Source organism: Hippopotamus amphibius, chromosome 3 (genome assembly GCF_030028045.1).
Source record: "Hippopotamus amphibius kiboko isolate mHipAmp2 chromosome 3, mHipAmp2.hap2, whole genome shotgun sequence".
NCBI lineage: Eukaryota > Metazoa > Chordata > Mammalia > Artiodactyla > Hippopotamidae > Hippopotamus > Hippopotamus amphibius.
Genome location: NC_080188.1, coordinates 107809502 through 107822909, shown reverse-complemented (window position 1 = coordinate 107822909; position 13408 = coordinate 107809502). Strand labels below are relative to the sequence as shown.

At 37.0% G+C, this 13408-nt stretch overlaps 1 protein-coding gene across 1 annotated transcript; it reads right to left on the bottom strand.

The window, feature by feature from the left end:
* Positions 1 to 296: 296 nt before the first annotated feature.
* LOC130848575 (olfactory receptor 4X2-like) lies at positions 297 to 1259 on the bottom strand. Its single transcript, XM_057727026.1, has one exon. The coding sequence runs from the start codon at positions 1257 to 1259 to the stop codon at positions 297 to 299; it is 963 nt and encodes a 320-aa protein (XP_057583009.1).
* Positions 1260 to 13408: the final 12149 nt, after the last annotated feature.

Sequence of the window (13408 nt, the reverse complement as noted above, 5' to 3'; positions counted from 1 at the left end):
GTTATTGTACCTTTTAACACAGTAAGTTTTGTATAGGAAATAAGTCTTAAACAATCAGTATCATTAAAGAGTTCTATTCAAGAAAATTAACACATTGTTATTTGTAGCATAAAAAATCAGAAACAATCTAAACATCTAACAGAAAAATGCTTTGCTAAGTAATACTAAGAGAAAGTATTTAAGTGATTACAGTGAAGTTATTGAAGATGGGAAGTTGTTAGAATAACTCTAGACCTAACAGGCCCTGGGAACTGTCCTTCATCCCATTCTGCCCCTTCAGATTGGATCAGCATCATTTAAACGGAAGGATCAATATCAAGACTCAGCCTCTGTTTCTCATCTAGGCTCATTGTCCTGCTCCACAGCCCCTTCATGGCCTTCTTCACCTCAGCATTTCTCAGGGCATAGATGACAGGGTTGAGGAGTGGGGTGATCACTGTGTAGAACACAGCCACCATCTTGTTCACAGGCAGGGTGGTAGAAGGCCTCAGATAGATGAAGATGCAGGGCCCAAAGAACAAGGTAACCACAGTGATGTGGGACCCACAGGTGGAAAGGGCTTTGCGCCGCCCCTCAGGGCTTTGAGTCCTCAGATGGAGCAAGATGACCACATAGGAGGCTAAGAGGACCACAAAGCTGATCACAGACAGGGTCCCCCCATTGGCAACAATTAGCAGACCAATGAGGAAGGTGTCAGAGCAGGCAAGTTTAAGCAGGGGAAACACGTCACAGAAATAGTGGTTGATCACATTGGGGCCACAGAAGGGCAAGTGGAAGATTAGAAGGATTTGGGCCAAGGAATGCACAAAGGCCCCCACCCATGCTACTCCTACTAAGAAGGTACACACCTGCCGGTTCATGATGGTGGTATAGTTGAGGGGCTTGAAGATAGCCAAGTAGCGGTCATAGGCCATCACAGTGAGCAGGAAAATCTCAGTGCCACCAAAGAAGTGGATAAAGAAAACCTGTGTCATGCAGCCCCACAGAGATATGGCTTTCCTTTCAGTCACCAGATCTGAGATGAGTTTGGGGGTTGTAGTAGAGGCATAGCAGATCTCCACAAAGCACAGGTAGCTGAGGAAGAAGTACATGGGGGAACCAAGGCTTCTGCTGGTCATAACAGTGAGGACAATGAGGAAATTCCCCAGCACGATTGCTGTGTACAAGAGCAGAAATATCACAAAGCAGATTTTCTGCATCTCCTGATTGGGAGAAAGTCCCAGGAAAATGAATTCTGTCACATTATGTGTGTTAGCCATGACGTAGCCACAAGGAGGCAGTAATTTGGATGGGTGATCAGAAATGATACAAAATAAAAATTCCTTCCTTAAACAGTTGAATTATATAGTAATCCCTTGTGTATCTGAAATGCTACCATTTAAACTCTACAACCTTGGAGTCTTCTCAGAAATAGGAAATCTGTCTCTGCAATCCATAGACCCTTATGGTCTGTGGTCCCCTTCTATTATGACATTTTGAAAATATAGGACTTTACACACAGAATTGTAATTTTGTTATCTGACAATGTGCCCTACCAAACTGTGAACTTTCTAGGGTAGAGTTATTTCTTGCTACCACTTCATCTCCAGTGCTAACTGAAGCACCTCCACAAAACTGTGCATTCCATGTGCATTGCAAAAATACAAAGGATGGAGGAATAATAGATCTTCCCTAGGCTTCTTAACACAGTATTTCATACATCACAGATGTTCAGTAAATATTGAAAGAACAAAGGTCCCCAAGGACCAAGACAGCATCTTCTCCATCCCTGAATTCCATATCTAGTATTGTGCTTGCCTCAGGCAAAGACCAGACCAATGTGAGAGCACTTTGAGTTGTAAAATGCCACCAGCTTCCTGGCAGCCTTCCCTTTACTTTCAAAGTGGAATTGTAATCATCACATGCTCACAAAGTAAAACTCACCCCAGTGTTTCTGTGGCTTTGCTGTCTCACCACAGTTCCTTTTTCTGCTCTGCTCATAGAGGGCAAATAATGCCCTGAGAACATCCCTCACCTAGTGCAGGTTTCTCAGTTATTCAGTCTGAAAGCATTAAGGCCAAGTCATCAACCAGAGCTCATAAACCTCAGGAGTAGCCTGATGGAGGATATGCTCCCCTGCAACCTTAGGCTTGGGAAAGCTGAGACTAACCAGTGGGTCTACTGCACCTGATTAAAAACAAGAGCATCGTAGATTTGCTTCCCTTGTGTTCCATAGGGAAATAAGAAGTCTGGCCTCTCAGCCTGAGTTGACTCTGCTGAGAGTTACCAGGGGAAAAGCATGATGATCAGGTGGGAGAAGAGTTGTCCCCAGTGAGCCTTGCCTTTCTTTTTGCTAATCATGCAGACTACCTCATGGGGAGCAGGGCCTGGATACTAACATCTCAAACTTCCTTGTAGGTAACATAACTTCAGAAATCAATAGGAAATATTAAATTGATTTTACCCAGTGTCCACAGGGCACTTAGGCTATGGGGCCCTATGCTGTTCAGAGGTCAATTGAGGTCAATACAGCTCTTGCTCATCATGAACTCAGTCATGTGGCTGTCCCTGAAATGACACCATTCCAAGGATGGGTCCAAGGAATAAGGGCCACAAGTATCAGAAAACTGAAATAGCACTTCTCCTGGCCTTTGCTGTTTATGAAAATATAGAACAGTGGTTCTCAACTATGGATAATTTTGCTTCTGAGAGGATTTCTGGCAAAATCTGGAGGCATTTTTCACTGTTCCAACATGGGTGCGGAGGAGGTGCTACTGAAATCTAGTGGGTAGAGGCCAGAGGAGCCTCAGAACATCCTACTATGTACAGGACAACCCCTCAAAGCAAAGATTATCTGAGCCAAATCACAATACTACTGCTATTGAGATACCCAGCTAAAGAGGAAACAAAATTTGTCCAAACTGGTATTTATTAAAACTGGATATTGGTAACATGTGAGTTAATTAATGTGCTTTGACCTCACCTGTATTAAATTTTCTGTCATGAAAAGTTTTACAAATGATATAATGTCACTTTATAAAATCTGTGTACTCTCCACCAGTGCTACACACAAATGTCGTTAATTCAGCCTTGATTTAAAATTAATGTTAGAAGCGCGGAGGAGCGACGCGGTGGTGGCGGGGGCGGGTGCCGGAGCTCCACGCGGAGGTCTCCTCTACCTGGCAGGATACTCATTCATCGTGTCACAAGGTCTGTGTTGCCTGTGAGGAAACCGGAGCGACAAGCCTGCTTAGTTGACGCCCCCGCCCCCACCCAGACTCTTCTTGAAAAATTATTATTCTGTGCTAGGTCTCCTAGGTCGCTCTGTTGTTCTTGTTGCAGTGCATAGAACTTCGTAAAGATGTTTTAAATCGTTTACTCACGATGGTGAAAAGATAAGTGTATCGCTTACCGTCTCCGGCTACACTTAGCCTTTCCTCTCAGCTGCAGGTGTTTGTTTCGCTTAATGGCTGGTACTCAGTTTGGGCTCTGTTACAGCCAGTGTGCGCTCAGCCGTGGAAGGCAGGGAGGAGTCACTGAATTGTTCATTTTCCTTCCTTAAAAAAAAAAAAAAAAAAACCTGTGTGTGTAGATACTAATTAATTTTCCTAATCCTTGACTGATTTCTTGCACAAGAATAGGCTAGGAACTAAACCATCCCGTTAGCTTTGTGTGCCTCTTGGCCATAAGTAATTCTTCTGTGCTGTATTTCTTGTCTCGGAGTAACTTTGTAAATTACATTGTAAATTCAAATTGCTGCAGTTGTGATGCAGGAAAATGTATTGTAATAGGCAGACCTGCCCCAACAGTTCCTGACCCTAGGGAAAGAGTATGAATAGAGGCCCCTGAAATATTTTAAGGACTTAAACTTTTTAATCAAGTTTTCAAGTCATGAAATACAGTGTTCTAGTCTTCAGTTTCTCGCAAATGCTTTCATTGCAACAAACTAGAAAAATATGCGTGAAGCTGTTATTTTTATGACTGAGTGTTGGCAGAATATCAAAGATAACTGAATGCATTTATTATGGATATTTGATGATCGACTACTGAATTTTGGATAAGTAATGACCTATATAATTCATAAATTACCACGTTTCATAAACTTTTTTTCCTTTTAGCAAAATTGGTAAATATAGTCAAGATTTTTACTTATTTTGTGCTGTATTGACAGTATGATTTAAGGATTAAAACAACATATAATTTTGTTCAAAATGTACTAATTTGAGTATACTTTCACCAAAAACATGAAATAAGTGTAAAAAATAAAGTACTGTTTCTTTAATACTTTCTGAAATATTAAAATTTTCTTAAAATGAAGGTAAATACAAATTACTAATGAACATTAATCTAACTAAAATTGTTCTGATAACACTGAAATTATTATTTTTGAGTAAATAAATCTTATTAAATATTTTTATGAAATAAAAAAATAAATAAATAAAATTAATGTTAACACAAAATGCCGTTTCAACTAGTGATTGAGAAAATTATGATCATATATTTTTAATTGCTTTAAAGGTTTTAATATAATTGTTTTTGAGAGTGCACACCCTGAGTTAATTATTATGCTTTCTATTAAAAAAGAACACACTACAAAGATTAGCAAATAATTACATAAAAGCCCCACATATTTAAGTAAAAATTATATTTATTCTGTACATGTGATCATTAAGTTGAGTTTCTGTGAAAGTCTGTCAGTCAAAATCTTTTCTATATTGAAAGACTTGGTTTAATAAATCTAAGGAAGATAGGTTTTTAACATGAGTCTATGAATGTTTGTTATAGGAAACTATGTTTGTGAAAATATTTGTGGTATGAGACTATTTGTTCACCTACAGTTATAAATTGCATTTTTCATAAAAGGTTAATTTTTTTACCTAACTTGGTGAAGATTAACCAATTGACTATGGACACACTTCCACAGTTCTAATTAGACCCCACCATTATAAAAGAAGTATGGATTCTTTAAGAATTAGAGATACACTTAAGCTCTGGCAGCCACTCTGGACCATGAGGATGATGGGCTGAGGATAGCACTGAACTGAGTCAGGCTTCTGCTTCTCTGACCCTGGGGCCATTATGCCAACCAGCCCTCAGATGCCTACTGTTTGACTTCTTTATGTAAGAGAGAAATAAACTTTTAACATGTTTAAGCCACTGATGTTATCTGGAGAATCGGGGGTTGTATACTGCCATGCTTAACCTTTATTAATAAAGTCAAAGGTTCAGAAAAAAATATTTACCAAATATTTAGTAAATATAATTACAAAAAGAAAAAAAAGAATTAGGGATAGAGCTACACAACTTTCACCTTAACGAAAAGTTATTTTGCAAGTTAAAATGAAGACATGAATTGGTCTTCCAAAATAAAATGAAAAATAAAATGAAAGCCCCTCCCTCCCTTTGTGAGCATATAATACCTACAGCTGCTGTTGACCTCTAGCAGCTATAAGGGGACAACTAAGAGAATTGAAGAGGCACCAAGCAGATGCTCAGGTATCATGGGAATAACAAAACAACCCTGGGACCACTGACTTCCAAACTTCTTATTGAATAACCAATAAATGTTACTATGGCTTAAGCCAGGGATTGGCAAACTTTTTCAGTAAAGTGTTACATAGAAAATATATACACTATGCAGACCAGTCTCTGTCATAACTACTGAAGTATGCCACTCTAACACAAAAACTGCCATTGATAAAAAGTAAAATAGTGGGCATGACTGTAGTACAATAAAAGTTTATTTATGGGCAATAAAATATATTTTTATGTAACCTTTGTGTATCACAAAATATTATTCTACTTTAATTTTTTTCAACAAATTAAAAATGTAGAAGCTTTTCTTAGGTCACAGGTCATAAAAAAACAGGCAACAACTTGGTTTAAGCCATACCTCGATGCCCAGATAACAACTGTCTAGAAAGGGAAGGGTCTTGTAAAATTGTTCAGATTAAGATATTAATGGTTAATAATAACTTTATTATATTTCACCTCCACAGACCTTTCCATTCTAACAGTGTCCTACTCCCATGAAACAGAGCTCCTAATGTGGAATTTTAGGCATTTGACTCAGGTTAGTGAAGTGGGGAAGCTAAAATGAAGTACTGATAGAAAAGCCTTCCAGAGACTCCCACAACAGCACATTGATAGAAGGGAAAAGAACAAAACACAAACTTCTTTCTCCCAGTACAAGTCTTTCCACATACTACAGCATGCTAACACTGAGAAGAAAAGGAAATGAACAGTGACAAGGATCTGGACCATGGAGTGAATTATGCCCCCCAGCCAGGAACCAGCTGCCAGAAGGTGACACACCCTCCGGCTCATGATGGTTGTGTAGTGAAGGGGTTTGCAGATGGCCACATAGTGGTCATAGGCCATTACTTCGAGCAGGAAGGTCTCAGCAACTCCAAAGAAGTGGAAGAAGAATATCTGAGCCAAACAGCCCTCCAGGGAGATGGTTTTAATCTTGGAAAGTAAGTCTGTGATGAATTTAGGGACAACAGTGGAGGAGTAACTGATCTCCACCAAGAACAGGTAACTATGGAAGAAGTACATGGGGGAATGCAGACTATTACTAAAATTAACTATCAGAAATATGAGGCCATTGCCCACCACTGTGGCTAGATACACAGGAAGAAACACTGCGAAGAACACTCTCTGCACCTCTGGATCCTGGAAAAGACTGATGAGAATAAATTCAGTCACATTGTTTGTTCTTGGCATGGAATCCATTCAGGTATGCTGGATGCAAGCTACTGAGAGACCTGCAATAAAGCAAAGACTGATTTGTAACCAATGCACCTCATTACAGCCTGTTAGACAGTGTAAACCACTATACAATATTCACTTACCATCACCTCTTTATTTACCCATTAGATACTCATTCAGCATTAAATATTAGAAATCTACAGTTTACATATTAGAAAATTAAGTTCATAGAAATAGTTATTTAACTATCACAGACAAAATGATGGAGTCTTGAACTCAGAATCAGGCTTTCTGAATTCAGTCTAGGGTTCTTTCTAATTCAGCACAAGATATTCTGATTTGGGTCCCATTCAAGTTCACAGCCTACATTTTTTATTATCATCATTGCATTTTTTCATATTGTCTCTTTTTTTCTTATCTTTTTAATTTTCTTTTATTTTCAGCTTATTTGGTAAAATTGATAAAATTCTATGGTATTTGAAGTATACATGCTGATGATTTATTTATTATACACATACACCGTGAAAGGGTTCCCATCTTCTAATTAACACATTCAGCATCTCACATACTTATCTTTTTTTATCTCTTTTTGTGAGAACACAAGTTCTACTCTCTTTCAAACTTTCAATTATATAATACAGAGTTATCAACTATAATCACCGTGTTTTACATTATATCCTCAGACCTTAGGCATCTTATACTGAAAGTTTGTGCCCTTTCACCAATCTCCTCCTATCCCCCAGCCCCAAACCCTGGCAACAATTTGTACTGTCCATTGCTATGAATTTGAAGGTTTGTTTTTTTGTTTCAATTCCACATGTAAGTGATAACATGCAGTGCTTGTCTACTTTGCCTGACTTATTTCATTTAGCATAATGTCCATATATATATGCCATATGTTCTCTATCCATTCATCCACTGATAAACACTTAGATTGTTTCCATATCTTGGCTATTGTGAATAATGCTGCAATAATATGGCAGTGCAGAGATCTCTTCAATGTCCTGTCTTCATTGCCTTTGGTATATGCCCAGAAGTGGAACTGCTGGATCATATATGGTAGTTCTATTTTTAATTATTTTTTAGGAAACTCCATACTGTTTTCCATAGCGGCTGCACAAATTTGCATTCCCACCAAGAGCGCCAAGGGTTTCCTTTTCTCTGCTTTCTCACCAGCACTTGTTCTCTCTCATCCTCTTATGATAGCAATTCTAACATTTGTGAAGTGATATCTCATTGTGGTTTTGCTTTGCATTTTCCTGATGACTAGTAATGCTGACCATCTTTTCATGTACCTGATGATGATTTGGATGTCTTCTTTGGGAAAGTATCTATTCAGTGTCTCATCCCAGTTTTCAGTAGGATTTTTGTTCAACTGTCATTGATTTAAGTGATTTAGTCAATACTTTGGATATAAACAGCTTTTTAGAATATTATTTGCAAATATTTTTTTAAATTCCATAGATTCCTTTCATTTTGATGATGATTTTCTTTACTGTGTTGAAGCTTTTTTAGTTTATGTAGTCCACTCCTTTATTTTTGCTTTTGTTGACTTTGTATCTAGTGTCATCTGCAAAAATTCATAGCCAAGGTTGATGTCAAAAAGCTTACCCTCTATGTTTTCTTCTAGGAGTTCTACAGTTGTAGGTGTTACATGCATCCATTTTTAGTTAATTCTGTGAGTGGTATAAGAAAGGGGTCCAGTTTAATTCTTTTCCATGTGGCTCTCCAATTTTCCCAACATTGTTTATTGATGAAACACACTATCATTTCCACACTGTGTATTCTTGGCTGAATATTCTATATAGTCTATATTTTTTATGCTTTGGTATAAATTAATTGACCATACATGTATGGGTTTATTTCTGGGCTCTATATCCTGTTCCATTCATCTATGTATCTGTTTTTATGCCAATACAACACTGTTTTGATTTCTACGGCTATGTAATATAATTTGAAATCGGGAAGTGTGATAACTCCAGTTTTGTTCTTTCCAAAGACTGCTCTGGCTATTCAGGAATTATTTATTTTCATAATTTTAGAACTGTTTTTGTGTATTTCTGTGAAAAATGCCATTGAAATTATGATGGGGATTGCATTGGGAAGTATGGACATTTTAACAATATTAATTCTTCCAATCCATGAGTGTGGAATATCTTTTCATTTGTGTGTGTCTTCTTCAATTTATTTCATCAATATTTTATACATTTCAGTGCAGAGATAGTCCACAATTTGGTTAAATTTATGCTAAATATTTATTCCTTTTGTGCAGTTGTGAGGGTTTTTCTTGTTTCTCTTTCTGATAGTTCCTTATAAGTGTACAGAAATGCAACTAATTTTTGTGTATTGATTTTGTATCTTACAACTTTATTGACTGTTTACTAGTTCTGTAGGGTTTTGGTGGATTCTTTAAAATTTTCTATATATAATATATTATCTGAAAATAGAGACAGTTTTATTTCTTCCTTTCTGATTTGTATGCCGTTTCTTTTTTACTTTTTTTTTTTAACTGATTGTTCTGGCTAAGACATTCAGTACTGTGTTGAATAAAAGGGATGAGGGTGGGCATCCATGTATTTTTTCTTGATCTTAGAGGAAAAGCTTTTAGCTTTTCACTGTAGAATACAATCTTAGCTGTGAGCTTGTTATATATGGTATTTATCATGTTAGGTACATTCCCTCTATACCTAGTTTTTTGAGAGTTCTTGTCACCAGTGGATGTTGAATTTTGTCAAATGTTTTTTCTGTATCTTGTAACATGATCATATGATTTGTATCCTTCATTTGTTAATGTGGAGTAGCACATTGATTTCCAGAGGACAAACTACCCTTACATCCCTGGAATAAATACCATTTTACATGCTACCATGATGCAGCTATCACTTCTAATTTTTTTTTGTATCTTTACAGCTGTTTTAAAATATTTATCTTGAAGATAAACTTTGAAGTGTTTTAATCAAATTGCAAAAAAATGGATTTTGATTGAGGGTGGATATATTTGTAGATAAACTTACAGAGAGTTCAAATTATTATGTTGAATCATTATTTAAACATAATTTTATAACAGTTTTTGTGTGATGGATATAAGTATGTTTTTCCATCTATACATGTATTATCCTGTATTCACAGTAATTTTATGCCTTTTCTGGATAAGTATTTCAGATTTTTAAGTGATGTTTATTTTAAAAAATCTCTGCTATTGTAAATTAAATATTATTTAGTTGTGCTTTCTAACTAATAATTGCATTTGAGCTTTCTTATTGTTGCTAGTGATTTTCAGTTTTATATGCCTTGCAAAAAAGCATAAAGGAACTCTCAATCTAAAATGAAGAGATGCTAATCAGTGACATGAAAACATACAAAAGTATACAATATACTGAAAAAATATGAATAGACAGTCAAATTTAGAAACTCTAATTCTACAGTAGGATGGTTTCATAACCACTTAATTACAAGGGTGAGTCAAAAGTTATCCACACTCTGGCTGTAGATAATTTTTGACTCACCCTCATATGTTATAGAGATTCAAGGAAAACAGTATTAACAATAACTGCAGATACAATAATTTGTTAACAATACACAATCAAAAGAGGTAAACTGTGACATCAAGAATATACAAGGGGGAGTAAAAGGGTGGATCTCTGCTATGAAATCTAAGTTTAGTTGCTATCAATTTAAATGGATTGCTCTAAAAGGTATTTTATGTAAGCCTCAGGGTAACCATAAAGCCAAAATCTAAAGCAAAAGATAAAGAGAGGGGAAGCAGAGCATACTACCACAGAAAATTACTGATTTATGAATGCAGGGAAAAACAGAGGAAAAATAAAAACTGGAAACACAAAACAACAAGAGAGTAATTAATAAGATGGAAATTAGTAAGTTCTTATATTGCAATAATTACTCTGAATGTTAATATATTGAGTTCAACTATCAAAAGGCACATAGTGGCTAGTTGGATATATTAAAGAAAAAAAACAAAACAAGACTCAACTCTATGCTGTCTTCAGGAGACTCACTTCAGATTTAGAGAAACATATGGGCTCAAAGTGAAAGGATGGAAAAGAAATTACATGCATATGGAAACCAAAAGAAAGCAGGGGTAGCTATCCTTATATCAGACATAATAGATTTGAAAGCAAAAATGGTAACAGGAGACTAAAAGGACATTATATAATGATAAAGTAACCAATTCATCAAGAAGATGTAATAATTGTAAATATATATCTGCCCAATATTTGAATACCAAAACATATTACAAAAATAGTTACATACCTAAAGGAAGAAACAGACAACAATATTATAATACAAGGAACTGCATATCCCATTTTCAGCAATAAATAGATCTACTAGACAGAAAATAAGTAACAAAACAAAACTTCAGACTTGAACCATATAATAGACCAAAGGAAACTAAAACATTTGTAGAATATTCCATCCAACTCATAGGATTACACATTTTTTTAAAGCACATATGGACCATTCTTCACAATAGATCATATGATAGGACACAAAATGAATCTTAGCAAATTTAAGAAAATTGAAATCATACCAAGTATATTTCCCAACCACAATGGTATATAACTAGAAATCAACAAGAAGAGAAAAGATGAAAGATTTATAAGCATACACAAACTAAACAACATGCTCCTGAATAACCAGTGGGTCAGAGAAGAAATCAAAAGGGGAATCAAAAAATGTCTCAAAATAAATAAAAAATGAAACAAAGCAAAACATACCAGATCCTATAGGATCCTGCAAAACCTGTCCAGAGAGAGAATTCTACAGTGATAAACATATATATTAAAAAAAAAAAAAAAAGGAGAAAGACCTCAAATGAACAACCTGAACTTATATCTCAAGGAATTAGAAAAATAAGAACAAACTGAGCCCAAATATAGCAGAAGGAAGGAAATAACAAAGATCAGAGCAGAAATAAATGAAACAGGGACCAGAAAAACAATACAAAAGATCAAAACTAAGAGCTTATTTTTCAAAAAGATGATGAGAATTGGTAAACCTTCAGTGAGACTAAGAAAAAAGAGAAAAGACACAAATAAAATCAGAAATGAAAGAGACATTACAAATGATACTACAGAAATACATAGGATCATAAGTGATTACTGTGACAATCATATGCATGAACAAGTTAATCTAGAAAACTGAATAATTTCTAGAAACAGGCATCATACTAATAATGACACATAAAGAAATAGAAAAACTAAACACAACAATGAAAAACAATATTTGAATCAGTAATTGGAAGAGAAGAATCAAGATGGCAGAGTAGGAGGACTTGCACTCAATCCCTCTTGCAAGAGCACCGGAATTACAACCAACTGCTGAAAAACCATCGACAGAAAGACACTGGAACTCACCGAAAAGAAACCACCCCACATCCAGAGACAAAGGAGAAGCTGTGATGAGAAGGTAGGAGGGGCACAATCCCGTTAAAATCAAGTCCCATAAATGCTGAGTGGGTGACTCACAAGCTGGAGAACAGTTATACTGTAAAGTCCTGAGGGTTCTGAGCCCCACATCAGGCTTCCTAACCTGGGGGTCTAGCAACAGGAGGAGGAATCCCCAGAGAATCAGACTTTGAAAGCCAGAGGGATTTGATTGCAGGACCTCCACAGGACTGGGGGAAAAGGAGACTCCACTCTTGGAGGGCACACAAAAGTGTGTTCAACAGGACCCAGGGGGAAGGAGCAGTAACCCCATAGGAGACTGAACCAGACCTACCTGCTGGTGTTCGAGGGTTGCCTGCAGAGGTGGGGGGCAGCTGTGGCTCACCGAGGAGACAGGGACACTGGCAACAGCGGTTCAGAGAAGTGCTTGTTGACATGAGCCCTTCCAGAGTCCACCATTAGCTCCACCAAAGAGCCTGTAAGCTCCAGGGCTGGGTTGCCTCAGGCCAAACGACCACCAGGGTGGGAACACAGCCCCCCACCCATTGGCAGAAAAGCAGATTAAAGTGTCACTGAGCTCCACCTACCAAATCGGATTAAAGTTTTACTGAGCTCTGCCCACCCAGCCCAACCCACCATCAGTCCCTCCCATCAGGAAGCACCCACAAGCCTCTTAGTCACCTTCCTCCACAAGAGGGCAGACAGCAGAATCAAGCAGTATCAGCAGTATTTCATCTTGTGGAACTGAAAATCACAGCCACAGAAAGACAGAGAAAATGAAAAGGGAAAATACTTTGTACCAGATGAAGGGGCAAGATAAAACTCCAGAAAAACAACTAAATGAAGAGGAGATAGGCACTATTCCAGAAAAACAATTCAGAATAACAATGGTGAAGATGATCCAGGACTTTGAAAAAAGACTGGATGCAAAGATCAAAAAGTTGCAAGAAAAGCTTACCAAAGACCTAGAAGAGTTAAAGAGCAAACAGAGATATGCAACACAATAACTGAAATGAAAAATACACTAGAAGGAACCAATAGCAGGTTAACTGAGGCAGAAGGGCGAATAAGTGACCTGGAAGACAGAATGGTGATCATCACTGATGCAGAAAAGAATAAAGAAAAAAGAATGAAAAGAACTGAAGACAGCCTAAGAGACCTCTGGGACAATGTTAAACGCACCAACATTCACAGTATAGGGGTCCAAGAAGGAGAAGAGAGAGAGAAAGGACCTGAGAAAATATTGGAAGAGATTATAGTTGAAAACGTCCCTAATATGGGAAAGGAAATAGCTACCCAAGTCCAGGAAGCAC

What these genes read in the sequence shown, in the direction of transcription:
- LOC130848575 (XM_057727026.1), bottom strand. Translation starts at nt 1,259, where the DNA reads ATGGCTAACACACATAATGTGACAGAATTCATTTTCCTGGGACTTTCT.